General features: G+C 42.5%; 1 protein-coding gene across 1 annotated transcript in view; it reads left to right on the plus strand.

The window, feature by feature from the left end:
• LAMB1 (laminin subunit beta 1) overlaps positions 1-27,038 on the plus strand; it is a 106,684-nt gene that overhangs the window by 54,490 nt on the left and 25,156 nt on the right. The window contains exons 15-24 of the mRNA XM_073573546.1: positions 312-439; positions 1,291-1,411; positions 2,803-3,001; positions 3,951-4,094; positions 4,431-4,662; positions 7,538-7,701; positions 9,269-9,493; positions 10,851-11,068; positions 11,224-11,320; positions 25,183-25,552. Coding sequence (XP_073429647.1) covers positions 312-439; positions 1,291-1,411; positions 2,803-3,001; positions 3,951-4,094; positions 4,431-4,662; positions 7,538-7,701; positions 9,269-9,493; positions 10,851-11,068; positions 11,224-11,320; positions 25,183-25,552 — 1,898 coding nt within the window. The remainder of the gene's footprint in view (positions 1-311; positions 440-1,290; positions 1,412-2,802; positions 3,002-3,950; positions 4,095-4,430; positions 4,663-7,537; positions 7,702-9,268; positions 9,494-10,850; positions 11,069-11,223; positions 11,321-25,182; positions 25,553-27,038) is intronic.

Here is a 27,038-nt window from a genome sequence, read left to right on the forward strand (position 1 = left end):
AGAAGCACATCGCTAGTTTACTGCCATATAGCAATGATTATCATACCAGTAAAAATTGATAACCCGAGCATAATCTGATCACTCAGCGAACAAGCATTTCGCTTTTTCATCAGGTGATCAATGTTCTTGTGTATGGTGGAAGAGGGTTCCGGAGGAATAGTAGTTGTTGAAATGAATGTGCACCCAACATTTATTTAATGTGTGTGGATAGCTTTAGTCTTTGCCTGTCAATCAGATCAATCATTCCAAATTTATAATAATCTGACAGCACTCTAATCTGTTTTGCTGTTTTGTATTTTTTTGTGTAATAGCTTCCAGAACAATGGGAAGAAGCAGTGATTACAGTTATACGTCCAGGAAGAATACCCACCAGCAGCAGATGTGGTAACACTGTGCCTGGGGATGACAACCAGAATGTGGCATTACCTCCAGGATCCCGGTGAGTCAAAATTGAAAGCTGAGAGTAGCGCTTCCCCGACAGTGCTATTGTGAGTCAGCAGCATAGGCAGAGCTGCAGTCTACTGAGAGTGTTTATAGTTACTACTTTGTTATCACAGGAGAGGTTTAATTTGTAGAACATCTGGGGAAATAGTATACTGTATATTATGGACTTGCTAGAAGGATTATTACATTTGACTCTCCCTCACATCTTTTTTTTCAGTTAGGTTATATGCATGTGGTCACATATGCTAATCTCACCATTTAGTATTTACTTCAGAGCAAATAAGAGCGTGGTGAATGCTAATTGGTAGCCACAGTAAAAGTGTTTCCAAAGTGATGACAAATTGCTAGGGAATGTCATTACTTTATTACTGATGGCGGTTCCACCTATCCTAACAATGATGGGGTATCTGCTCTAGAGAAGCATCGCATCCTCTTCACTGTTTCTTCCCTGCAAAATGGCCCATGGCAAACTAACTGGGCACGGAAAAAATAATGGTGTCTCAGCATGACACTATTGCTGCATATGCTTCATTCTCAGGATAAGGCCACGTTCACACGTTCAGTATTTGCTCCACTCCTGATTTTAGCTAACAAATATCGATGGAAAATATTTTCCAATCAGAGGGAAAGTATAACAGAAACACGTCACCCACTCCTGGTTTTGGCTTACAAATACTGATGGAAAATACTGAATGTGTGAACGTGGCCTATATGAAAGTCCGAAAGATCTGACAAGCATTAATCTTAAAGTAATGATATATACTAGCAATCTATATAAACAGTCTTTCTGCTTGAATTTACCCAGACCAGATATTCAAAAAAATGTTGTTTGATGTATAATTCCAGGTATATTGTCCTCCCTCGTCCCATATGTTTTGAAAAAGGCCTGAATTACACAATACGACTGGACCTGCCTCGGTATTCGGTTAACTCTAATGTGGAGAATCCATACACACTAATTGACTCTGTGAGTGCATTTTGTAAGAATAACTTGATATTTTCTATACCTAAAGTATCCACTTTGTTGTTCTTTAATCACCATTTGAAGTTTTCTGCTAATTAGATTTTGGTGCACAGGGGTCGGACTGTATACGGGGTCTCCTCCTCCCCGTCTGTGATTGCCGTCCCCTCTGCCTGCCTTCATTCTTCTCCTCCTCCCCGTCTGTGATTGCCGTCCCCTCTGCCTGCCTCCAGTCTTTGATTTGCAGGTCACTGCTTTTTCAATGGCCTGCGTCCTATGCTGAAAATTTTGTGCCGTCATTGTTGTGAACAACACATGTTGTTCACAATGACGTGCTGTAGACGACAATGACATGATTGAGCAAAGAATTCAATCTGGGAACATGCAGCCCACGGCAATGACTGCACTGGCACGATATTTCACAGGAAGCTGAAAAAGCAGTGACCTGCCGTCCAAAGACCGGATGGGCCGGGAATCAGACAGGGAGGAGAAGACCCAATACACAATCCGGCCTCTGTGCACTACAATCTAGATTAGTAGAAAACGTTAAATGATGATTAAAGAACAACAAATCGTATTTCTTCACCAATGCATTCAGTATTACAGCGCTATTACAGCCATGTCTTTACTTTATATTACAAAATTGAAAGGTTCTCTTTTAGCGTTTCCTCTTTGAAAAATGTGATAAACTGTCTTCACAAGTTCAGGTTTAATCATCGATATTGCATATAAGCAACAATTGATGCTACACGTTTTAAGGGGGTATTTTGATTTCAGAAACAAAGTCTCCAGTCACCCTATACGACTGCAATCTGCTGAATTGGAACATTGTCACAATTCCCCTTCATGCCCCATGCGAGTGGGCAGTCATTTGATCTCATGTATGTGATTTGCATACTTGAGGTCACGTGCCAACTAGTCTTATCCAGGTTCTCCCAATTTTCATCTAGAAGCCAGATGAGACTATTCAGCTTTTGCCCACAGGTATGCAAATAACATGCATGTGGTCAGTGTGGTCATGTTACCGTCCCCTCGCACAGGGCATACAAGAGGATCATTACAGTGTGCACATCCCACACTGCCACGATTTGGAAGTCTGGAGTCACATAGAGTGACTGCAGACTTTTCTTACTTGGCTGGACAACCCCTTTAAGTAGGATGGTTTTGGATGTCCTTACATAACATTATTGTTTTTTGTGATATTTCCAGCCTTGTCCTTTCTATGAAGGCATTATTTCTGCTCTGCAATCTAATGTACATCTAAGTTTGCGTGCTGCACCCCATACTATATTGTCATTTAGTGGTTTTAGACTTTAAATTTAGTTTTAGAATATGTTTCCGTAATGTGTAATGCCAAAATATACAAAAAATCTTGATTTCTGTAAAAATGTCCACAGATTGTTTTGCTGCCTCATGTCAAGTCTCTTGACTTATTCAGCATGGGGGGCTCAGGAGAAGATCCCAGCAATACCTGGCAGACGTTTCAGAGATACAGATGTGCAGAAAATAGCCAGAGTGTTGTGAAAACGCCATTGACAGAGATCTGCAAAGACTTCCTCTTCAGTATCTCCGCAGTCCTACATGAAGGTGCCCTGGGTATGTCATGAAGCTTATACAGACTCTATCTCTTTATGGCCACTTATTTTCTTTGCACGGTTGCGTGTAGCACTTTGACAGCAGCGAAATTACTACTCCATGGTAGAGATAAGGCATCTGCCATCCAAATCTAATGTGTTAGATTAGTCATATTATGGATCCAAATGGCACCTGATGGACCTTGTTGGCTTCTAAAAAGGTCCTCCTGGGTTCTGATGAGGTTTCCACTTTTTAGGTAGCCAAAACAGCTCTGTTTGCTCTTCTAATCATGCAATCAAAGGTTTCGAGACCTCAAATGATTTACACTAGCACATGTGAAGATACGGTATGTGCAAGGGCAGTGTGCTTTTAATCATTGACAGCTCGGACCAGTGGCAGAGTTGTGCCACTAGCCCAAACTGTGCTCTGGAAGCAATGGCAGCTTTGCCTCGGTTGCATGGAAGAAATGCAGGAGAACTGAAGCTGGTTGATGCCAGATCTTGCATATTCTGAAGTAAAAAGCTTGCGCTCCATGTCTAGGAAACTGGCCTCCTTTGATACAGTGTAGAGTTGGCTGGTAACCTAGGCAATAAGCAGTAAACTATAAAATGAAAAATCTCTCTATTCTTGAGAACCAAGGGGATTTTTAATAAGGAATAAATTGCGAGGTTGCTAGTGTTAATAACCACTTAGCAATTTTATCAATTTAACAAGATGACACAATTTCTTTACAAAAGCTATTTATGGAATTAAATGAACTTATAACATTGGGAGAAAATCATTTACAATACTCTGGGAACATTTGTGGAGATGAGTATCTAAAAGCAGAACTGTATTTGAGAGCATATAACTTGCAGAAGGGAGGTAACATCAGGACATGCAGAAAGAGGAGATTTCAGCCTTATTGGCAGAAGTCTTAGTATGGCGTAACCGAGGACATTTACAATTATACTATGTTCACTTTATCCAGAATGCCATTGTGACCCACAAGGCTCTTTGAGTGCCGTATGTGACCCAAATGGAGGACAATGCCAGTGCCGTCCAAATGTTGTTGGCAGAAATTGCGATAAATGTGCTGCAGGAACTTATGGATTTGGACCTAGTGGATGTAAACGTATGTATTATTACCTTGATTTCCTTCTCTGATATTATTAGACTAGAAAAAGCAAGGACCATATGGTTATTCCATCTTGACCCAAAATGAAAGGTAGCTGAGTTTCTGTTTATTTAATAGAGAAGTGGGAGGTAAGCCCTGGGCATAAAGGATAAGACCCATTTATATATGAACTACCCAATCCTTATTTCTGCCTTCAAGGAATAATCAGTATCCCATCATGCGCAGTAGATTGTCTGTAGATACTGCTGGGAGAGTCTTTAGTCAGTTGTCTTCCATTATTTACCATGTAACCTTTGTTTTAGAAACTCCCTTAGTTTACTTCTATTTTTTCAGCTTGTGAATGTAACCTGAAAGGATCTTATGAAGCTTTTTGCCACAAGGAGACTGGTCAGTGTCCATGTTTTCCGGGTGCCTTCGGACGTCAATGTGATAGATGTCTGCCTGGTTACTGGGGATTCCCGAACTGTCAACAATGCCAATGCAATGGACATGCTGATGAATGCAACACGCTCACTGGAGAGTGCACTAGCTGTAGAAATCATACTGAAGGCTACAGCTGTGAAAGGTATATCTTTTTAATTTTAAGCTCTTTATTTTTAATTTTGTGACTTATTTTGTTATCAAGCAAATGGGACGTAAATGTAGCTAGACCTATGCATTTTGGTGCAACAGCTGGTGCCTATCTCCATCCGAGAGGCTAGTATGGATACGCTGAAGGGGCTGTGATATAAAAACATGCACACAAAGCAGAGAGTAGTTGTTAAAAAGTTTTCCCCACTGAGTGTATCTCTATATATAAAGTTAAGTGTGTGTATGTATCGAGCCATGCCCACTCCACAGAGCCCCACCCACTCCGCATAGCCACAGGGAAAGAGACCCTGGTCCAGGGACACCTGACAAGTTGTAACACACAGCTTGGCTTCACATACAGTACATTGCACATACAGCTCTGCTGCAGGGACCCTCTTATCCCATGTGTACGAGGTTACTATACTTACCCCCAGTGATGTGATATAAGACCCTGCTCTGTGACACAAGCTGACACTTTTACTCCAGCACAGCCCTGCGTCTGATTCCTCATCCCAAGCATGTGATTGGTCACATGGTCGTGACCTCATCACAGGTCCTTTAGCTGCCAGGATTGAGGGGGAAAATGAGAGACGTGATGGGAAAATGAGAGAATTGAGGTCCTGCTGCAGTATGAGGCTGTGTATAGACAAGAGTGAGGTGCTGCAGGTGAAGGCTGTGTATAAGGCCACCTTCACACCTTCAGTATTTGGTCAGTATTTTACCTCAGTATTTATAAGCCAAAACCACGAGTGGGAGAAAAATACAGAATTGGTGACGTGTTTCTAATAAACTTTTCCTCTGATTGTTTTACTCCAAGTTTTAGCTTATGTAGGGTCTAGCAGATTCTCAGGATGCAGTGACGAGACACGAGACAGGGTATGACTTGTGTAATTAACTTTTATAAACTGGAGCCACTAGGGCTATGCTGAACAGGCAGAAGAAGGGGTAACAGAAATCTGTCCTCGCAGGGACTCAATAAAATAAACAATACTTTTCTAAGTAGCGGGAAGTACCTGGCTAGTCCGGGTGTCAAAAGACCGAAATATGGCCAAACTATGGTACTTATTGCTATAGTCCACTTATCCTTCCTTGCGTCACTCGGGATCGCAGATGCGGCCGCTTTGAGATCGTTGATGCGGCTGTCTTGACGCCTCGATATTCCGGGAAGACTTGGGGCGCAACAGGCCCTGAAGAAGCGGTGCCGGTGGGGCACGACAGGCCCTGGAGAAATGATGCCGGTGGGGCACAACAGGCCCTGAAGAAACGGTGTCGCTGGGGCGCAACAGGCCCTGAAGAAATGGTGCCGGTGGGGCGTGACAGGCCCTGAAGAAACGATGCCGGTGGAGTGAGACAGGCCCTGAATAAACAATGCCGGTGGGGCGCGACAGGCCCTGAAGAAACGATGCCGGTAGGGCACGACAGGCCCTGAAGAAGCGATGCCAGTGGGGCGCGACAGGCCCTGAAGAAACTATGCCGGTGGGGCGCGACAGGCCCTGAAGGAACTATGCCGGTGGGGCGCAACAGGCCCTGAAGAAACTATGCCGGTGGGGCGCAACAGGCCCTGAAGAAACTATGCCGGTGGGGTGCGGTAATGACGCAGTTCCCCTAAATGTCCAGTGGCTGTCCTCCGCTAAGGGTCCCTCCGTAGCCGGGACAAGGGCCTCTAATGTCGCCTATGGCGAGGTGGCGTCCCCTGAGGCCGGTGATGACAGGGTCGCCGCGGTGGGAGAAGGCCGGGGGGCAGTGTCCAAGCCTCTGTGGCAGTTTTATGCGTAGCCGCAGCCGCGACCTGAGGTAAGGGATCGGTCTCACAAGGGCGGGGAACGGTGGGGGTGGCTCTCTGTGAACGTGGGCGGGAAGCGGCCTCCGGTAAAAGTCTCTCACATCTCACTTGTCGGTGAGTGCGCAGTATCCTCCTCACAGGCCCCTGTCCGTGTCTCCTCAAGTCACCAGGCTTCCTGCCTCCTGTCAGTCTCCCCCAACTGCCACTTGAGCGCGCCCCCTGCTCCTTTTTTCCTCGCCCCGTCCCCTGTTGCCCGACAACTCCAGTCATGTCTCTCCCTTTACTGTTCTCCCAGTATTGTTCCCTCAGGAACTCTGATGGCGGTCCCCTGGGTACCGGCCCAGTCACTGTCTGGGAGTCCTCCTCCCCACACTTAGAAATACTGAGGTAAAATTACTGACCAAATAACATGTGAACGGGGTCTAATGGAGAAAAGTACAGTGCTGCAGAAATAGTATGTGCAATATAATAATTTTAATTTGTTATAACTAACCACACTTAGTTACTATGCCCGGGCAACGTCGGGCTCTTCAGCTACCATATAATACAATTTATATGCTAGTGATCCTTGCTGGCCTGCCACTTATCCTGCAGTGTCAATCTGTCAACTATGCAGACATGGCAACTGCAGCCAGTCAATGGCCTCAGCAGTGATTGCATGTATTATAAAAGACTAGGTCCTGTGAGTGATTGCAGTGGTCATGTGCAATGTTTGTCTGGAGGACAAGTGATTCACGCGTTGGGGACTACAAGAGCAGCAGCACAGGACTGGTGGGAGAATTTATCACATACACTTCTTTAGGTATATTTTTATATATCATATAAAGTAGAAAGCTCCTTTAAATATCTGAAGTAAAATTCAATGCAAATTTTGCCACAAATGTAAGTTCTATGAACTGTCCTGGGAGTATTGAAGATTTGATCGCTGAAAAGGGTTAAATATGGTCACATTGCGGCTGTCAATGGCGTGACTTGGCCTGACAGTGAATAGAATTTAGATCTGTCCCCCTGGACAGTAACTAGTTATATTAGTAATATTCAGCTTACTAAAAAAAACAACTTTAACATTTTATATGCTAATTTGCAGATGTCTAGCTGGCTATTATGGTGATCCCAGGTTGGGCTCAGGTGACCATTGCAGGCCTTGCCCGTGCCCTGATGGACCTGGCAGTGGACGGCAGTTTGCCAGTGGATGTTACAAAGATCCTTCATCTGAATTTGTCATATGTTCTTGCAACAAAGGCTACACAGGTAATTCATTAAAACATGTAAGACTCAATCTCTGCCACCACTATCATCTATTTATCACACAAAAAATAATTGGGAAATTTGACTTTCAATTAACTCCTTCACTAAAATCATCTTCCATCTCCACAAACCATAATATCTTTAATTCAATGTTACACATTGATCACAACATAAAAGATTGTTGTAGGGAATGATACACAATCCAGTCGCGTGCTAATGATCCTCATCTGTTCACAGCTTTTTCTCAGGGCGCATTCACACATCAGTGTAAATCAGTCTGAGATCAGTCCGCAATGCACAGATCAGTCTCCTGACCTGAGTGTAACGTGCTGTGGGCGAAGTACTAGTCTCTTATGCCCTGACACAATACATGAAGGCGGGCGTCCTGGCTGGGTGTAAGGACTTGTGCTGTGGGAGCGCTACTCCCTTGCAGGCCACATTTAACCGATTTTGCTGGTTGGCCAGGACGGATGTTTGACAGTTCAATGAAGGAGACCACCAGTTCAAAATAAACTTTTTAATGAAAGTTGCGTTCGGGAGGGTCTATACAGTAGATAGCAGGTACATAATATCTTCTCAGCCATTTCCTTTACAATGCACAACCTCTTCCTCACACAACTTCGATCCCTTTTCTTCTTTCTCTTCCCTTGTTCTCTGTCTTCACTATTCCTCACTACTTTACCGCTACCAATTCAAACACTACAGTTCAGCTAGCAAGAGTCCTTTCCTCAACCCGTTAGGCGTTAGGGGAACAGTGATGTTAGTATGGCCGATACTTATCTTCTCTTCTAGGGCACTTTCTTTGTCTCGCGTACTCCGTTCTGTCTAGACCCATTACCTTTAGGAGTTATAAACTTTGGCCCGTACTGCTACGCATCTTCTCCAAGGATCATCTCCAGTAAATCACTGTGTCTCTCAGTCACTCTTCCTCATTTCTGCTCCCGATCATGCTATCGCTTTTCGTCCGGTCTCCTCTCACGTCTAGGGGCATCCAAGAAAGACGGCACTGCTCACACTAGACCTTGGGTTTTTTCTCTGCACACTCTAGGCCCTTTCTCCCTTAGCTGACCACTGCCCACTCTAGGCTAGTCCCAAACATTAACTTAAACTGTCCTTGTTAACTACCTGTTGATTGGCAGAATACAGCTTCATCACTATCAATACAGATTTTTATATAAACACATCATTAACACATAGCACTATTCACATTACACAGCACAACATTACACTTGTTCTTCATGTTGCATCAGCGTGACCGCTTCATGTCATGCTAAGGGTTGAGAGAGCCGCACCCATCTGTGCATTGCGATATGATGTCTGACTGATTTACACGGACATTTGAATGTGCCCTTAAGCTGATTTATAGTCTCATTGATGGTTGGCCTTTTGGTCATAAATTCTCCCTTCTTATATTCCCATTAGCTTATTTCATTCTTTACCAGAGGATCCAAAGATGTCCCTATTCTAAATTTTCATTGTGCCGTACCTAACCAACAAAGGTGCTACACTGAAAATGTACTAATATTATAAGGCATTTATATATAAGTGCTGGTTCTGTGTCCCCATTTAGGCATTAGGTGTGATGAATGTGCCTCGGGATATTTTGGAAATCCAGAAGAGATTGGAGGAATATGTCAGCCATGCGAGTGCAACAATAACATCGATATGTCAGACCCGCTTGCTTGTGACAAACGCACCGGAGTATGTCTGAAGTGTCTCCATCACACAGAGGGCGAGAACTGCCAACAATGTCTACTGGGCTTCTATGGAAATGCTTTCCAACAAGACTGTAAAAGTGAGACTTTGTTTTACTATTTCCCTGAGACATGCACCAGCTTGTTCATATCTTTATAGGGAGGCTATCATCAGAAAATGACTTAAATCATTTTTTTGTGTTAGATGCATTTTTTTTTTTTAAATATCTATAACAACAAATCGTGTAATTTTCACACTGGCAACTGGGACTTTTTTTAAACCCTAGATTCCTGTTGCTTCAGGAAATGACACATGCACATTAGCCACAAAGTTGAGTCCCTGCCTCTATTTTACTTGCCTTGCTAATCATGCCTCTGATGATCTGGAATATGCTGAAAACTCTTCTTGAAGGTCGTGAAAAGGTCCAGTAGCCGATGTAAAAATTGCAAGATTACTAATTTTTTTTTTTATAAAGGTGGTAATATCAAAAAAAAAACTTGCCTTTTTAAAGTACTTGTAACACAAAGAAAACTGATGATAGTTTCCTTTTAATATATTTTATCGCATTTATAGCATTGCATCTGAAAAAAAAAACCCCTGTCTGTGTCCCTTACACCATCTTGGTTATCACACACCATGTCCTCTTAGGACTAGTTCACATACAGCATTTTTGCCTTTTTTACTTTACGTTGTATGTTGTGTTCTTTGCTGCAGTTTTTCTTGTTTTTTTGTTTTATGAGACCCGAAACGCAGAGGCCACATGTTGGTTGTAAGTCGTGGGGAAAATATTTACTGCTCTATAAATAAAGACAACTACAGCATTTGCCCATGTTTCCTTCATCTCAGACAATACCGCTGTACATCTATTTTCATTTTTCAAGAAATTACATACAGGATCAACACCACAGTCTATAAATTCTAAGGGTGTGTGCACATGCTGCGGATTCTGCTGTGGATCCGCAGCGGATTTGGTCCTGCGGATCTGCAGCAGTTTGTGCTGCGGTGTACTGTACCATTATAATCAATGGAAAACAAAAACCACAGTGCACACGGTGAGGAATTTTCTGCGGTTTCAAAACCGCAGCATGTCACTTCTTTGTGCGGAATCCACAGTGGTTTTACACCTACTCCATTGTCCAGGTGTCAAACTGCAGGGGAAAACCCGCAGACTAATCAGCAGGAAAACCGCAGGTCTTTTGACATGTCATTTCTTTCTGCGGATTTTAAACCGCAGCTTTTCCGCAGTGAAAAAACCGCAGCATGTGCACAGCGGATTGTAAATCCCATAGACTTGCATGGTACTGTACACTGTCTGCAGAACTGCTGCAGATCCGCAGAGGCCAAATCCGCAGCAGAATCCGCAGCGTGTGCACATAGCCTTATTAGGAATACTACTATATGGTGACATGGCTTGGTATCTTTTCACATGACTTCTACACCATTTGTTTGCTTTCTAGAATGTGTCTGTAATTACCTGGGAACTGATCAGGATTACTGCCAGGGAGACATCAGTTGCCACTGTAATATAGCCACAGGCCAGTGCCCATGTTTGAGCAATGTGATTGGCCAGAGCTGTGACCATTGTGCCCCTAATACCTGGAATCTTGCTGGTGGGAATGGGTGCGAGTCGTGTGGCTGTGATCCTGGCCGCTCTCTGGGTGCATCTTGCAATCAGGTAAGTGCTTGATTGTATTTTGGCTATACAGGACATATTTATTATTCTTATTGATATAGTGCCCTCATATACCGCAGCGCTTTACAATCACGATTATCGCATCGTATGCACTATCTAGGTGTGTAAACCTCACAGATTTATGGCTTTCTTCACAGTTTACCGGGCAGTGTCATTGCATGGCTGGTTTTGGTGGCAGAAACTGCAGTGAATGTCAGGAACTATTCTGGGGTAATCCAGATATTGAGTGCCAAGGTAAGAAAAAAAAAAAAAGAAAATCAACCTTTTTCTAGAATTGTGAAGTAGAAAAAATGTCAACTACAAGGAGCTAATATTTCTCCAATGCCTCTAGAATGAAAAGCAGGAAACTCTGCAAATAGTTATTATTCCCGAGTATTTCATGTTTTACAGATCTGTATGTTTTTATTGTAATGAACAACAAGCAGACCCAGTATAGTGGGATCCAACAATTATACTTCATTTGTACTCTTCACTCTACAGATAGAAGAAAGCTTGTTTGTTGACGGGTTACCATGGAAATGCAGAGTTCTGCATAAAAGCCGTAAACGCAAATTAATGTATTTCGTATTTTCTGAAATTGAAAAAAAATACCTGTTAGAAGAGTTGTCAACTACTGTTGTAGTTGTCTCCTATAATTTGCCCCAGCGTCCAATAAAGAAACCATTCTATATTTGCTTCCCGGGCTGACGTTGATCTTCTAATCTCGGCACTATGTCTCCTACGTAAACATTGTCCCATGACCGCTGCAGCTAATCGTCTGACTGGTGACGTTAAAGGAGTATTCTCAAGATCCTATCCCAATAAGTAGTAGGTGTAATAATATTGTCAAATACCTCCAGTTAGAAATGTAGTCTAGTTCTTCTGATTTGTTATGTCTCTTTCCTCATGTGCAGGCAATGCAGGACCTTATCCATAGCCCCACCACTGATACAGTGACAGTTGACTAGTTGCTAGTAGTCGTAACCATGGATGCCTAAGGTCCTGCAATGCCTGCACATGAGGAAAGAGACATAGCGAATCAGAAGAACTATACTACATTTCAAATTGGAGATATTCGCTATTATTATTACTACACCTACTACATATTGGGATAGAATCCTGGAGATGAGAATACCCCTTTTAAAGAGAATTTTTCACCAGGTTTTTTCTACCTACTTTGACAGCAGCATAATCTACCTAGACCCTGATTCCAGTGATGTGTCACTTACTGGGTGGTTTTGTGAAGTTTTGGCAATCTTTTGCTGATAAATCACTTTATCTCTAGAGGACTAGTAAACCTGCTTCCATGTAGTCATTCATATTCATAATCTCTGTCTAACCATGCCCTCACCACTGATTGGCAGCTTTCTGCATTTTAGAGAACTGGTAGATCTGTAGCAGATAAAACTGCAGCAAGCAGCTCAGTAAGTGACACATCGCTGGGATCAGTTTCTCCCCTCCATGCTGCTCTCTGATGGGGTAGCAAAACTTGGTGACAGATTCCCTTTATTGTTACCTTGTTTGGTCTTGTTGTGAGACCTGGCTGCTAAATGTCAAAAGTTTTCAGGTAAAAACGTAAGTTTATACATCCATGTATAGTAGAAGTCTGCCAGTTATTGTTCAGGCCAAGAAGAGCAATGAACTTTGTGCTGCCAGACACTTCCATCATCACAATCTATTATAGGGCTGTGTAGACACATAGTAGAGTTCTTGCCTAATGCACAGATGTTGGGAATTGGAATCCTGATATAAGATCAAAGGCTTTGTCACGTCCTTATTTAGCTGGGAAGTAAGTCATTGTCATTTGGGATTAACCAGAAGAACCGAAAACTGACATTTCTTTATGCAAAGCTGAAACCACTGATTTAGCCTGTAAGTTTGTGCCTTCCGCCCCCAAGCTACAGAAGTCTCTCCTAAAATCACTAACTAAACACATCATTAATCCCTTCCATACAAATGCATCTAAAAGTGCACAGGGTTTTAAAACAACCCATGAGTGATGTGTTTAACAGGAAATAAATGTCACTCAGTTCATTATTATTTTTAATCTGTCCATCTATTTGATCTAATTCCTGGAGTATGCTTTCTCATATTTGGCACTGATGTGAATGTATAATATTCATTAATTATAGTGATTTAGTCGGTACTGATAATTGGAGCCATTGTGTATTGTTTATAGCCTACACGTTGCTGAATAGATAATGCTTTGTAGAGAACAGCAATGAAGGCATGCCAAACCTGAACAAAGTCCTAACTGTTCACTACAAATAGAGCCACTTTATTTTAGGAAGAGACGAGTGGGTGGGTACATTGACGACATGTTAAAAAATGGTGAAACAATTTCAGAAAAATAGTTTCTTTAGGATGTTACATTGGTGTAAAAAAGGTCCAAAAACTGGTTATAATCACAGTATCCGTTATATGAAGAGTGGATTCTTCACAATTGAATGTTGTCTATTCAACATATTACATTTCTGTTCCTGCTTTGACAATGCCATAAGAAAGTGGAAATTTCATTTCAACATGGCTTCCTAAAGTCACTTACTGCGCAGCACAAAGATGACTTGTTTTCATGCTTGGTTTGGTTTAATTAAAAAAAAATTACATTAGAGCTGTTTGTTTAATAATGGATGAGTAAGAAATGATAGTATTCTTTTCAGTTGGATGTTCCAGTTTTTTTACTTTTTAAAATGAACCTTTTGTACTTGTAAATAGTATTCAGTTGGCTGCATGCTTTTAGTACATTATTATTAATACACTTAATGTTTGCGCTAATTAGGGATTTTTTTTTTTTACTTAAATGCCTCTATTTTGCATCGGCTGCCTTCTACAGCCTCTGTGCTGCACAGTGTATTACTGCTTGCAGAATGGGTTAACTGAGATCCATCAGCGAGCTTGTTCTGATGATGTGATAGAACTTTTTGTAGCTCTTTTATCTCTTTCACTGAGCTCCTCTTAGCTGATTTATGACCGTAAACCACTTTAAAGTTGATTGTGCAGGGAAACAAAGAGCTTATGAAACTTAAACAACAAAACATTTTTAATGAAACCCAATAGCAAAAAATACATTATCACCAAAAGGGGGCAAGGAAAACCTCTTTATTATACTTTAGCACTCAAAAGACTAAAGAGAAAACTTTATTTACAATGTTCCATTAAAATATATAATATTCACATTTATTAAACATACATTATATTTTGTTTCCCGCAATGAAAGTGCTTTTTCTGACATTTATCAAACAGATGTCAGATTGAGATAAATGGCAGGACATAACTCTAGGGTCTTCTGAAGATCAAAAGATCGCTTGTGTCGATTTTTTTGTTTGACATTCCTTTCATTGAGATTCTTAATGGCCTTTGTCTTTGGTGTAGCCCTCCAGTCTTCATCTCTATGTAAAAAGATAAGTGACTCTGGACAGATCTTTGTTGTACACTGGAGGAATTGGCTGCTTTGAAAAGCACAACAGGAGCTCCTAATCACTGGGGGCGCTGTTCACAGATCTTTGGGGTTTTGTGAAGAACACAAAAGAAGCTTATTGTCAAATTTGTGGGGCCAAAATAATTAACTTCCCATTCTATTTGCATATAATTAACCAGTGAAGGAACATAAAGCTGAGGTCACAAGAACGTATAGTCTCTCATCAGGACTATTAATGCAAATCACACTGATCTGATTCTCTCTAATGAGGAGAAGATGGAGGAAAAAAATTTCTCCATCTCCATTCTGTTAGTTGGTGGAAATCGGACTGCACTGAGATGTCATCAGAGTGCAGTCTTAAGGTTTCAACAGAATCATGGACTCGCATGGCCGAGTGCGATCTGAGTATCCAATCATATTCGGGTGTGCTGACGTTTTTTGCTCAGTCCAAGAGAAAATATTGGACATGTGCACAGCCCCACAGAATAACATTTTCCCCAGTGCAATGCGATGTTTTGTTGGAATGCACTTGAACTGAAAATAAGGCCATGTGCATGAGCGTTAGTGCTCATTCATCAGTTAAAATGAGCTTTTGGGCAGCGCAAAAGATCATCGTTCTCTGCAATGCATCATTCTGTGTAAACCGGACTCATGCTGCCGAGAACTAAGTGCACATAGGCAGTCAATGCGATCTAGTAAAATTGTCCAGCGTGCGTCGATTACGACCGCCAATCAGTGACAATATACAGACAGACGGTTATCGTGTGCATGGAGGGTGTGGAGACGGATGAATAGTAGGGTGCAGATTCAGAAGAATATTTGGAAGGAGGAAACAGGGCAAAATTAGTTTACAGAGTAGGCTTGATTGAAGAGATGGGTTTTCAAAGCGCGCTTGAATAGGTCGGGGCTAGGTATCAGTCTGATCATCTGGGGAAGTGCATTCCAGAGAGCTGGCGCAGCACGAGAGAAGTCTTTATATATAAATAATATGTGTGTGTGTGTATATATTTATAATTTTTTACAACTAATCATAGTTGGTTACTATGCGCGGGCAGCGCCAAGTTCTTCAGCTAGTACATAATAAATACAAGTACAGTAATCTTAGACAATACAAGTCACGACTGGTACAGAATGAGAGAGGACCCTGCCCGCGAGGGCTCACAATCTACAAGAGATGGGTGAGGATACAGTAGGCGAGGGTAGAGCTGGTCGTGCAGCGGTTTTGTGGATCAGTGGTTACTGCAGGTTGTAGGCTTGTTGGAAGAGGTAGGTTTTCAGGTTCTTTTTGAAGGTTTCCATGGTAGGCGAGAGTCTGATATGTTGTGGTAGAGAGTTCAATTGTAGGGGGGATGCGCGGGAGAAATCTTGCATGCGATTGTGGGAAGAGGAGATAAGAAGGGAGTAGAGAAGGAGATCTTGTGAGGATCGGAGGTTGCGTGCAGGTAAGTACCGGGAGATGAGGTCACGGTAATGGGGAGCCACTGCAGGGATTGACAGAGGGGAGAGGCCGGGGAATAGCGGGGGGACAGGTGGATTAGTTGGGCAGCAGAGTTTAGAATAGATTGGAGGGGTGCGAGAGTGTTAGAAGGTAGGCCACAGAGCAGGAGGTTGCAGTAGTCAAGGTGGGAGATGATGAGGACATGGACTAGGGTTTTTGCACATTCTTGGTTGAGGAATGTACGGATCTGTGAAATGTTTTTGAGTTGAAGTCGGCAGGAAGTGGAAAGGGCTTGGATATGAGGTTTGAAAGAGAGGTCAGTGTCAAGGATAACCCCAAGGCAGCGAGCTTGTGGGACTGGAGAGAGTGGGCAGCTGTTTACTTTAACGGATAGGTCCGTTGCAGGGGTCAAGTGAGATGGGGGGAAAGATGATGAATTCTGTTTTGTCCATATTAAGTTTTAGAAATCTAGCAGAGAAGGATGAAATAGCAGACAGACATTGAGAGATTGTTTAGTAGGGAGGTGATATCTGGTCCAGAGATGTAGATCTGTGTGTCATCAGCATAGAGGTGATAGTGAAACTAGGGTTCCTTAACCTATCTGCAGTGCTGGAGTGGTGGTTGCCTATGCATGCTGCGCTCGCCATTCTACTTTATGGGAATTGTGAAATGCAGTCAGCAACTACAACACCCACAGTCTTCACTGGAGAGAAATACAGGTGTGCAGGGTCTCCTCCTTTCTAGAGTACTGATTGGAAGAACATAGAACCCCAATTTTCCAGCTATATTATGGGCCTGCTGGTAGTGGACATGCATCTGTTAGACAGTTATGGCATGTACTTTTGTTATCCCATAAACCTCTCAAAAGGTAATACCCACTTAAGTTTTACCCTTGCAAATCGTTCAATATGACATTGCGGCCCTTGGATCTGAAAAGATTGTGCACCCCTTGTGTAAACGGACCTTAGAACGCACATCCCTTCTCGTAAGACCTTTTATTAGGTTATATTAAAAAAATAAGTTTTATGACCTAAGTTGAGAGCAAACCTGTATCCATGTAACCAATAGCATGTTTTAGTCATATCCAGTGAAGTACAGAGAAAACTAAAGGTGCACTAACACTGTCCGTCCGCTTCCATAAACTGATCGCTGATTGGCTGTGTCATTTTAAAATCCTGTTTAGACATGTTGACCAAACTTCCATGCGTACAGAACTATCATTAACCTTTTGTTCTTCCAAGAGATAAGCATTTATTTAAATGAAAATAAGCAAGTAACATGTAAGTTTATGCTAGGTTCACATAGCGTTAGTGCAATCCGTTCAACGCATGCGTTAAATGGACTGTGCTAACGCAACTGCCTTTTTTTGATTGCGTTATTGCGACTGTGCTAGCGCCGATGCTCCATTTCCGCTAGCAGTGACTGTAAGAAAAAGTTCTACTGAGAGCTGGAAGAGTCGGGAAGAAGTTCCACAGACGATCTCTTATCAAGCTGAGGTTGAAGTTTATTCGGAGATACACGGCAAAACAGATACAGAATAACAGAGGAGTCGGAATATGCGGGCAAAAACAGGAATTCAGACGGGCAGAGATTTGCTAGGCGGTCTAGCGGTGATAAGGCTCTGTGCCCTGGCCATGGTGAGGCACAGTGGCATGATGGCGATGGAATGGCAACAAGCAACAGTAACAAGAGCTTCTTATACATTATCAGAACAAAGAAAGCTGCATTTTGCCGCAGAGGGCGTTAACATTATAATTCTAAGGAGTTTTCATGGTAATCTACAGAAACGTGGTTTAGAACAGAGAATATAATGACATAATACGAAGATATTAATTAACATTTCTCCAAGCAACACTAAAACCCATAAGTCATTGGTATCTATGACTACTGTCCTAAAATCTTATCATTGTCTCCAGTCTAGGTCCATAAATTCTTACATCCTGACATTTTAACTACTCTACACTTCGCTACCACACTATCACGTATAAGCATACTGACCATATATTTGGTGACCCTATTCCCCTATTGATCCAATCTTCCTCTATGCACATCTACTGAAGTTGGTAAGAGACGTGATCTCATTTTCCATCCTCCATTTAGTACATTTTATTAGCTCTTTTGTAAAAGTTGAATCTTCTCTAACTTTCAACAAAATAGCTGCTAGAGACAACATGGCCACTCAGTATATTATGGCTGACCATTCTCTTACAAGTCCCCCTCTTGTACTCTATCCAGAGTACAACATATAATACTGTAATATTCATGGGTAAATTACTGAAAATAAGAATATTGAGGTAATTCAGCGCTTTATGCACGTGTGTGTGTAAGGCAAAAGTCCCTAAAAATAGAACAAACACATAATAAAAAAATAATTCAAATAGTCCCGAAAAAATAAGTTGCACAATAGTCAATTCTTTTGGTCTTTTTCTTCTCATTCTTTGTTTTCTGGATTTTCCTGATCTTCTCCCCCTCTCACACTATCAGAGTCCCACTGTATAGTGTGAAACATCTTCTCCTGATCATCCAATAGGTTCATGGTCCCAGGAGTCGAATATGAAAATCTTCAGCGGACCTGGAGGAAATAGAAAAAAAAGTGGAGTATCAGTCCTTACCAGAAATCTCAGCAAAATAATTAAGAAGTCTACACTGATTGATATGAACCATTTTAATCATCTTTTTAGCTTGAAAATTTGAGCAAAGACTTAATCATTGTTGTTGGGATGTAAAGCACTAGCCCATCCCCTTCAATGGGCAGGGACTCAAGGGAATTGAACAGAGTCTCCATCCTTCTCCTGTGCCTTTATGAGATCTTGCAGAGGAGAAAAGACAAGGGGGGGCTCTTGGGGTTTCTCAGTGACTGCAGCGATGACTTCTTGAGGATATTTGTCATCGCCTGTGAGTGCAGCCTCCTTGGCCGCGTGATCTACATATGCATTGCCAAGGATGTGGGGGTCAGGAATCAACCTCTGGTGTCCCTTGATTTTACAGAAGGACCATCATTTTGGGAATTCTTTACCCCGTTGCTCAATTTGTTTTAGAATGTCTGCATGCTGCAAGGGCTTGTTCTGAGAATCAACCATCCCCCTAAGGGCCCATACATTAAGATATAGAGTGAGTGACGACACGACATATGCGCTATCACTGAAGATATTCATTGGCTCTGGACACACGAGAATGACCTGTAGAGCTGCTTCCAACTCAGCTCTTTGAGCGGAGAAATGACCAGGGAGTTTATACTGCAGCAGCAATGGCTTAGCTGGAAACCACACAGCGAAGCCTGTGACGTAAAGCCCCTCATGCCAATAGCGAGCTCCGTCAATATAGGCACAGGGGATTCCCTCTTGAAAGTCTGCTCGGAAGGGAGAGGGAGTAACATTAGCCTGTTCAATTTGACAATCGTGACTTTTTCCTGCATACTGCATCATCTGGGCTAAGTGATATTTCTCACCCACTTCAACTTGTAAGTCTCTAGTCTCAAAATCAATGATCCATTGGGCCATTCTCTGTGAATTAATACCTGAAGCTTTTCCCTTCAGCAAAGTTTTTAAAGTGACATGCGGGGTTTGTAGAATTAAAGGAGCAAATCCCACTATATGCTTCACTTGATTCATAGTCCAGTGCACGCCCAGTAGGTGCTTCATGCACTGAGTGAATCCTTTTTCCACGGGGGTCAGCAACCTGGAGTAATAACCTAGGGCATACAACTGACTAGACACTTCTGGGCTTTCTTTGGGCCATTTTTGTAGGAGCACAGAAGAAATAGAGATATCACCGGTGTGAGTCTGAATGTAGAAAGGCTGGGAAGGGTCAGGGTTAATCAATGCAGTAGCTGCCGTAAGGGCGCGCTTCAATCCCTCAAAAGCCTGTAAGACGGTTCCCTCTACATTAACAAGGTCAAAGTCATTATCAACATTTTCCAATAAATCATAAAGTGGTTTAGCCAAATAAGCAAAATCTTCAATGAATTCTCTGGAAAAATTAATAAGACCCAAAAATTTTCTGAGTTCAGTAATATTAGTTGGTAGGGGAACAGCTTGAATAGCTTTAACCCTATCATGCATGGGCTTCTTTCCTTCTGCTGAGACAGACACACCCAGAAATTTAACCTCTGATTTCATCAATTGTACTTGATCTAGACTCATTTTGAGTCCTGCCTCTTTTAAAGCATGACAAACATTTTCAAGGGTTTCTCTGTGTTCACATTCATCGACAGTTTGAATCAATAAATCATCCACATACTGCAAGACTTTGTCTCCGTAGCTGAGGGGTTCTAACATCTGAGCTAATGCCTGATGGAAATACACAGGAGAACTGTGAAATCCCATGGGCAGCCGCGTGAACAAGTATTGCACATTCTCAAAAGTGAATGCAAAGCGGAGGGCCGATTCAGGTGTTAGGGGTACTGAGAAAAAGCCATTTGCAATATCCAAACAAGAAAATACTTTACAATCACTCCTCAGCTGTGACATAACTTCAGGGACAGATGCAACAAGGTGAGCAGCTGAGGGAGTGTACTTATTTACAAGTCTCAGGTCCACTACCATTCGAAAACTGCCATCTTCCTTTTTTACAGGTAGAATAGGACTGTTACATTGAGAATTACCTTTCACAACAACACCTTGTTTCTCCAATTCACTGACTGCTACCCTTATGTAAGGGATTGCGTCCTCCGGAATACGGTACTGACGCTGGAAAGGTGGCAGTTTTTCACCATCAATTTTAACCTGAGTTTGCATTAACCCACAATCAGTTTTCTTTGAGATCCACAATTCAGGGAACTTTTGCTTCAATTCATTCTTTAAAGCATCATTGTCAGCATTTTCAACATTTTCACCAGTACATGCTCCGAAACTAGCAATGGGTAATTTATGACTCTCCTCCTCCTCCTCCACAGGGACAATTACAGAACAGATAGTGGCTTCTTTGTTCCGCCACAAGACTTTATTACATAAATCAACAACAATTCCCATTGCTCCCAAAACATCAGTTCCCAAAATAGTGTACCGTAACTGTGGGTTTACCCAAAAAGCGCATCGAAGACCCCTTTGCTTCGATCCCCCTGTGTCCTGAAATCTCAGGTTTACTGGACGACTTTTTACTGCTTGAATACAGGAGCCTCCCAAATTCTACCCAAAATGGTAGTCTCAGGCAGTCCAGGGGGTGACTGCAAATTGTGTCGTGTTATTGAAACTGAGGCTCCTGTATCGATGAGGATGTCTTCCCAAGGCAGCCCCTCTATTCTCCCTCTGACATAAGGTCTACCGTCCCTGCCCAGGGAAAGGGGGGCAAGGAGGGTAAGGGGAACAGGGGGAGCACTCCATCAATCAGTGTTACCTGCCGTGGGAAGCCCGAAAAATCCATCATCCCCATCTGGACACGGCTTCCGTCCAACAGCTGCCACCTCCGACCCAAAGAGATCCTTAGTCAGGGTCCGGTCCTCATGTTCCCGTAGCTCCTTAATCAGCGGAGCATAGGGACGAGGAGGAGTGACCCCACCCTGAATAGCATGGACCTCCGGGCGCGGATGAGTGAAAGCTATTGGGGAGGGAGCAGGAGCAGAAGGCTCCTGTGAGACTGGGTTAACCATTTGAAGACCGTTGTACTGCTGATACTGCCTAGGGTCATTCACTGCTGGATACGGAGGTCTAACTCCGAAAGGTGGTCTAGAGAACTCCCTGGGATGTTGGGAGTTAAATGGCTCCCGGGGTTCTCGGGGTATAGTCCTGGCACAAAGTTGGGACAAAAACGTTTAAAGTGTCCCAACTGTCCTCAAAAATAACACAAGGGAGGACCTCTCATGGGACCCCGTGGGGGCTCTGCTGAACGGGACCTGCCCATTCTCGGCAGCTGCGCATACCCCCCGGAACGCCTGGCCTCCCTGAATCAGCAGATACACCCCGAGGAGAATGGTACGCAAAAACATTAGGCTCATCACCCTTCACCTCGGATTGCATCGTCCTAACAAAACACTTTCCTCCCAATTAGGCAACATTTTTTTTTAATAAATTTAAGATGGACCAGGAACATTTGGCCTGGGATATTTTTATCGGGATTAAAGCAGCATCACACCTAACCTAGGATCTGCATGTGCTGGAGCTGTCGGGACAATATATCTTTCCTCAACTGTGTCTGCATAAGCTGGAGCTGTTGGGACACTATATCTTGTTATGTACTACTTCACTCATTCTCCTAACTCTCTACTCCAGTCTACAACTGTATTTACATCAGCACTGTGTCTCGAAGCTGCAGTGTCCATCTGTGACATAACTGCTCTCAGCTGCTGCTGCTGCTCGCACCCCTCCTCTCTGTGCTTCCGTGCTAGCTCCAGCATCTCACTCAGCTTTTCTAATCTCTCCCTATATGCTGCCCCTCCCCGGGTGATCATGTTAACATATTGCCTATCAAGAGCCTGATCAAAAGTTATGACTGTCTTACACAAAGCCACTACTTGGCTATTAGCTTAACCTAGCAAATTTTTTCTATCTAATTCCCTGTTCTCTGTGGTAAACCAACGCATACAATTTAACCATGTGGTTTCCACATTAACCCCCTCCAGCTGGGGTGTGCCAGCATATTTCTCTGCCTGCTTCCGTAACCACTCCATATTTACAGTGGTCTACAAGGACGAGTTTTACTCTGTTCTAGTATCAACAAATGCAATTTAAGCAAAGTTAGATACTCACACCTCTCTCGAATGGAAGACCTCCTGCCGGCTGTTTGGGGTCGACCAGATATCAAAAGAGGTGCAGCCGTGATTCCAGCCTCACTCGTTACGCTTGCCAAGCGTCTCCCCACGCCCTTTTAAAGCTTCTTTCTACCCGGCACAACAAATTCTCACGTCCTTGTAGATAGCTTCTTCTTAGTTGCTCATATATTTTTATAGTCTTTTTTTTTCTTCTGTAGTTTTCTTATAAAAAAAATCGGGCAGGCGGTTTCAGAGCGATCACGAGAGGTTCTCCTTCAGGCTGGCTTCCTTTGACCGGTTTAACGTATGGCCATACGCGTTTTTTTTCTTCAGTCTTCCAACCTCCAAGACCTCATCTGCAGCTTCTTCCGGTGGTTCTTCTGGAGGCAGCTCTCCGGAGCCGCTCCTCCTGGCTGGCAATCGTCACTTGTAAGAAAAAGTTCTACTGAGAGCTGGAAGAGTCGGGAAGAAGTTCCACAGACGATCTCTTATCAAGCTGAGGTTGAAGTTTATTCGGAGATACACGGCAAAACAGATACAGAATAACAGAGGAGTCGGAATATGCGGGCAAAAACAGGAATTCAGACGGGCAGAGATTTGCTAGGAGGTCTAGCGGTGATAAGACTCTGTGCCCTGGCCATGGTGAGGCACAGTGGCATGATGGCAATGGAATGGCAACAAGCAACAGTAACAAGAGCTTCTTATACATTATCAGAACAAAGAAAGCTGCATTTTGCCGCAGAGGGCGTTAACATTATAATTCTAAGGAGTTTTCATGGTAATCTACAGAAACGTGGTTTAGAACAGAGAATATAATGACATAATACGAAGATATTAATTAACGTTTCTCCAAGCAACACTAAAACCCATAAGTCATTGGTATCTATGACTGCTGTCCTAAAATCTTATCATTGTCTCCAGTCTAGGTCCATAAATTCTTACATCCTGACATTTTAACTACTCTACACTTCGCTACCACACTATCACGTATAAGCATACTGACCATATATTTGGTGACCCTATTCCCCTATTGATCCAATCTTCCTCTATGCACATCTACTGAAGTTGGTAAGAGACGTGATCTCATTTTCCATCCTCCATTTAGTACATTTTATTAGCTCTTTTGTAAAAGTTGAATCTTCTCTAACTTTCAACAAAATAGCTGCTAGAGACAACATGGCCGCTCAGTATATTATGGCTGACCATTCTCTTACAGTGACGGACCCTCAAACGCTGCAGACCGCATCCGAGGGTTCGTCATAGCATGACGGCACATCGCTAACACATGTCAAAATCAGCATGTGTTAGTGATGCGCCAGGCATGTGTTAGTGATGCGCCACGTTATGGCAGTCTATGGCCGCGTTAACGGATGCGTTACATCTCGTTAATGCCACGGTGTAACGCAATCCGTTAAACGGACTGCCATAACGTTATGTGAACCCAGCCTTAGGCTTATCTTGTGCAGTACACCTTCTCTTCATTTCATTCTAGTGTTTAAAGAGGTTGTCTGGGCAAAGTAAAAGTTTGCCCAGGGAGACTGGATAATGCGTAAAAAACCCCAAAAAAACACACATTCTGGCATTGGCCACTCCGTGTTCTGTGCCAGCACAGAAGGTGGAGCTGCCACCAATTAACCAATCACTAGACTATCGCAACCTATGATTTTTCTTTTTTTTTTTTTTAAATAAAGTTGCATTTCTTTTTCCTGCATAAGTGCAGACCACGGAGTAAACTGTAGAGATGAGTGAATTTGTTTGGATTCGGTTCTGAATACAATCTGCATTGAATATTGTTTTCGCAGTATTCGTCGAACACAGCCGAACGTCATTAGAGTCAGTGGGAGTAGAAATTACCGAATATGTTCGGAACCGATCGTCAAACGTACATTCGGCACGAATAGTGTTCGTATATGGCTCATATATGTCAAAAACAAACAAATTCGCTCCTCTCTAGTAAACTGCTGGAGCTGAATCCATATACTGTAGGTGCCAGTATGTGAGTATAAGGAGTTTATTTTTTACATTAGTTTGCTGCCACAAGTGTGTGTGTGTGTGTGTGTGTGTGTGAGACATGTGTAAATTGTCATTTTTATGAAAAAAAAAAAAACTTAAATGAAGATATTAAATTGTAATCATGCGTGCATTCAGATAATAATTGTCAGCCACTAACAGCCATACATTTTCAACATCTTTAATCAGGAAAAAATACATTTTTTCCCTTTTTTAAAAATACTTATAGCATGGGACATTTATTGTCCATTCTTTCTGAAAACTGTCCTTTTAAGTAGAATTAATCCCGATATGAATATTTCCTAACTGTACGTGCCGCACACCTCTGTAACATTTTTGAGGTTTTTAAACAGATTTGCAGCAGTTTTGTACATGATATCCACTATGTTTTTAAATATCTCACAAAATAAACTACGAGAAATATTCTGACATATTTCTATTAAATGAAAGGCAGAGGTATAAATCTTACTTATTTTGTCAGCCTTGATGTACAGATCTGTTTGTCAAAACATAATGCCATTTTTTTTTCGATTTACATTGTGAATTGTTGGGTTTGTGTTTTGCAGCTTGTGACTGCGACTCCAGAGGTATACAGACGCCACAGTGTGACCGATCCACTGGACGCTGCGTGTGTAATGAAGGCGTAGAAGGAGTGCGTTGTGATAAATGTGTTCGTGGTTACTCGGGCATTTTCCCAAATTGTGTTCCCTGTCACAAATGCTTTGCCCTCTGGGATGTCATCATCAACGAGCTCTCCAACAGGACAAACAAACTTTTAAACCGTGCCAATGATATGAAAATTACTGGCGTTATTGGACCATACCAGAAAACCATCAGTAAAGTTCAAGAAAAATTGGAGGAAATTAAAGTTATTATTTCCCATAATCCTGCTACACAGCCATTGAAAAACATTGATAATCTTTTTGAAGAGGCAGAGTAAGTATTTGATATTATAGGAACAAGTATTGAGAAATCTGAGGGAGCCTTTCAAAGGAACCGAACTGTATAACAAGCACAAAATATTAGAACTGATCAGACCCATTTATAGAAAACTAAGCACATATATTAAAAACTGTCAGCTTCAAAGAGCCGACGAAGGTGAGCAAAATGATATATAGGTTCTGGGAAAAAAAATTAATGTAGTTTTTATTTTATGCAATGTGCTTATTCTAGACTTAGGTGTCAAGAGGGCGGTCCAGTAGATGATTGATATCTACTTCTCTATGCACACTTATACAGGAAAGGCTGTACATCAATGATTAGGACTGCCCCCTGGACTTAAAGCCCAATAATGAGTCTGGATTGGAAAAATCGATAAAACACTAGTTAGGTTTGTGGGAATAGATTTAGCCTACATATAAATCTAATAAGGAGCACTTGATCTAAAGGCCCTCATAAACATTGACTTAAGTCGACTGAAGCCAACGGTATCGACAGGCTCGGTCGAAAGCCTAATGTGTATGGAGTGCCAGCTGACTGATGGTTAGGGCAGAGATGCTGATTGCGCATGTCCAATTCCGAACATAGTATTTTCAGTATTAACTTGAAAGGTGGTATATTGTATGTAATGTCTGTGGCTACTATATAGCATTTCAGATTATCAAAGTATTTACACTGCATTTACCTTGTTTTTTCATAGATTTTTCACTTTCTCATCTCTGTTCTCCTTGCCTGCCCCCCCACCTTACCCCGTGTCCAGCATCTCGCACACCTAGACATTCACACTCCCAATCTATTCTACCGCAGTCCTCCATATGTTCACGCCACGAAACAGCCACCTATGACACACTGGCATCAGCTTTTGGCTCGGTTGCCCCTGTCATACATGGCAGAGTGCATGGAATGAAAAGATAACCTGGCATAACAACTTCACTAAAAAGCTTCAACAAGTGTCCAGGGATACACAGCTTGAAGAAAACACACTAGCTAGACAACTTCACTGCATTTAAACAAGCAACTTTGACATTCAAGTCAGCCCTCACCTCTGCTAATGTGGACTATTTCACAACTCTGATATGCTACTTATCCTACAACCTCAAGCAAGTATTCAACACTTTTAACTCCCTCCTCCGTCCACCACCATCTCCGTTATCTTGCAAATGTTTTTGCTGCACGTTCCAAAAACATGATTGATCAAACAAGGCACGTCTTTACTGCTCAACCACCACAATCCCTTCCATATAACAGACCAATGCCCTTCCACCATAACCTTCCTCCCCTCCATCACCGAAGGAGAGCTTACTCATCCTGTCACCAAATTGCACCTAACCACTTGTGCACTTGACCCCATCCCATCACACCTCCTCCCCAACCTCACCACCACTCTTTTCCAAGCACTAACCCATCTCTTTAACCTATCGCTAAGTTCTGCTTTTAAACATGCCATGATCACACCTAACCTAAAGAAACCATCCCTCGACCC

This window comes from Dendrobates tinctorius, unplaced genomic scaffold (assembly GCF_039654945.1).
Source record: "Dendrobates tinctorius isolate UK_male_01 unplaced genomic scaffold, ASM3965494v1 ptg000035l, whole genome shotgun sequence".
Taxonomy (NCBI): Eukaryota; Metazoa; Chordata; class Amphibia; order Anura; family Dendrobatidae; genus Dendrobates; species Dendrobates tinctorius.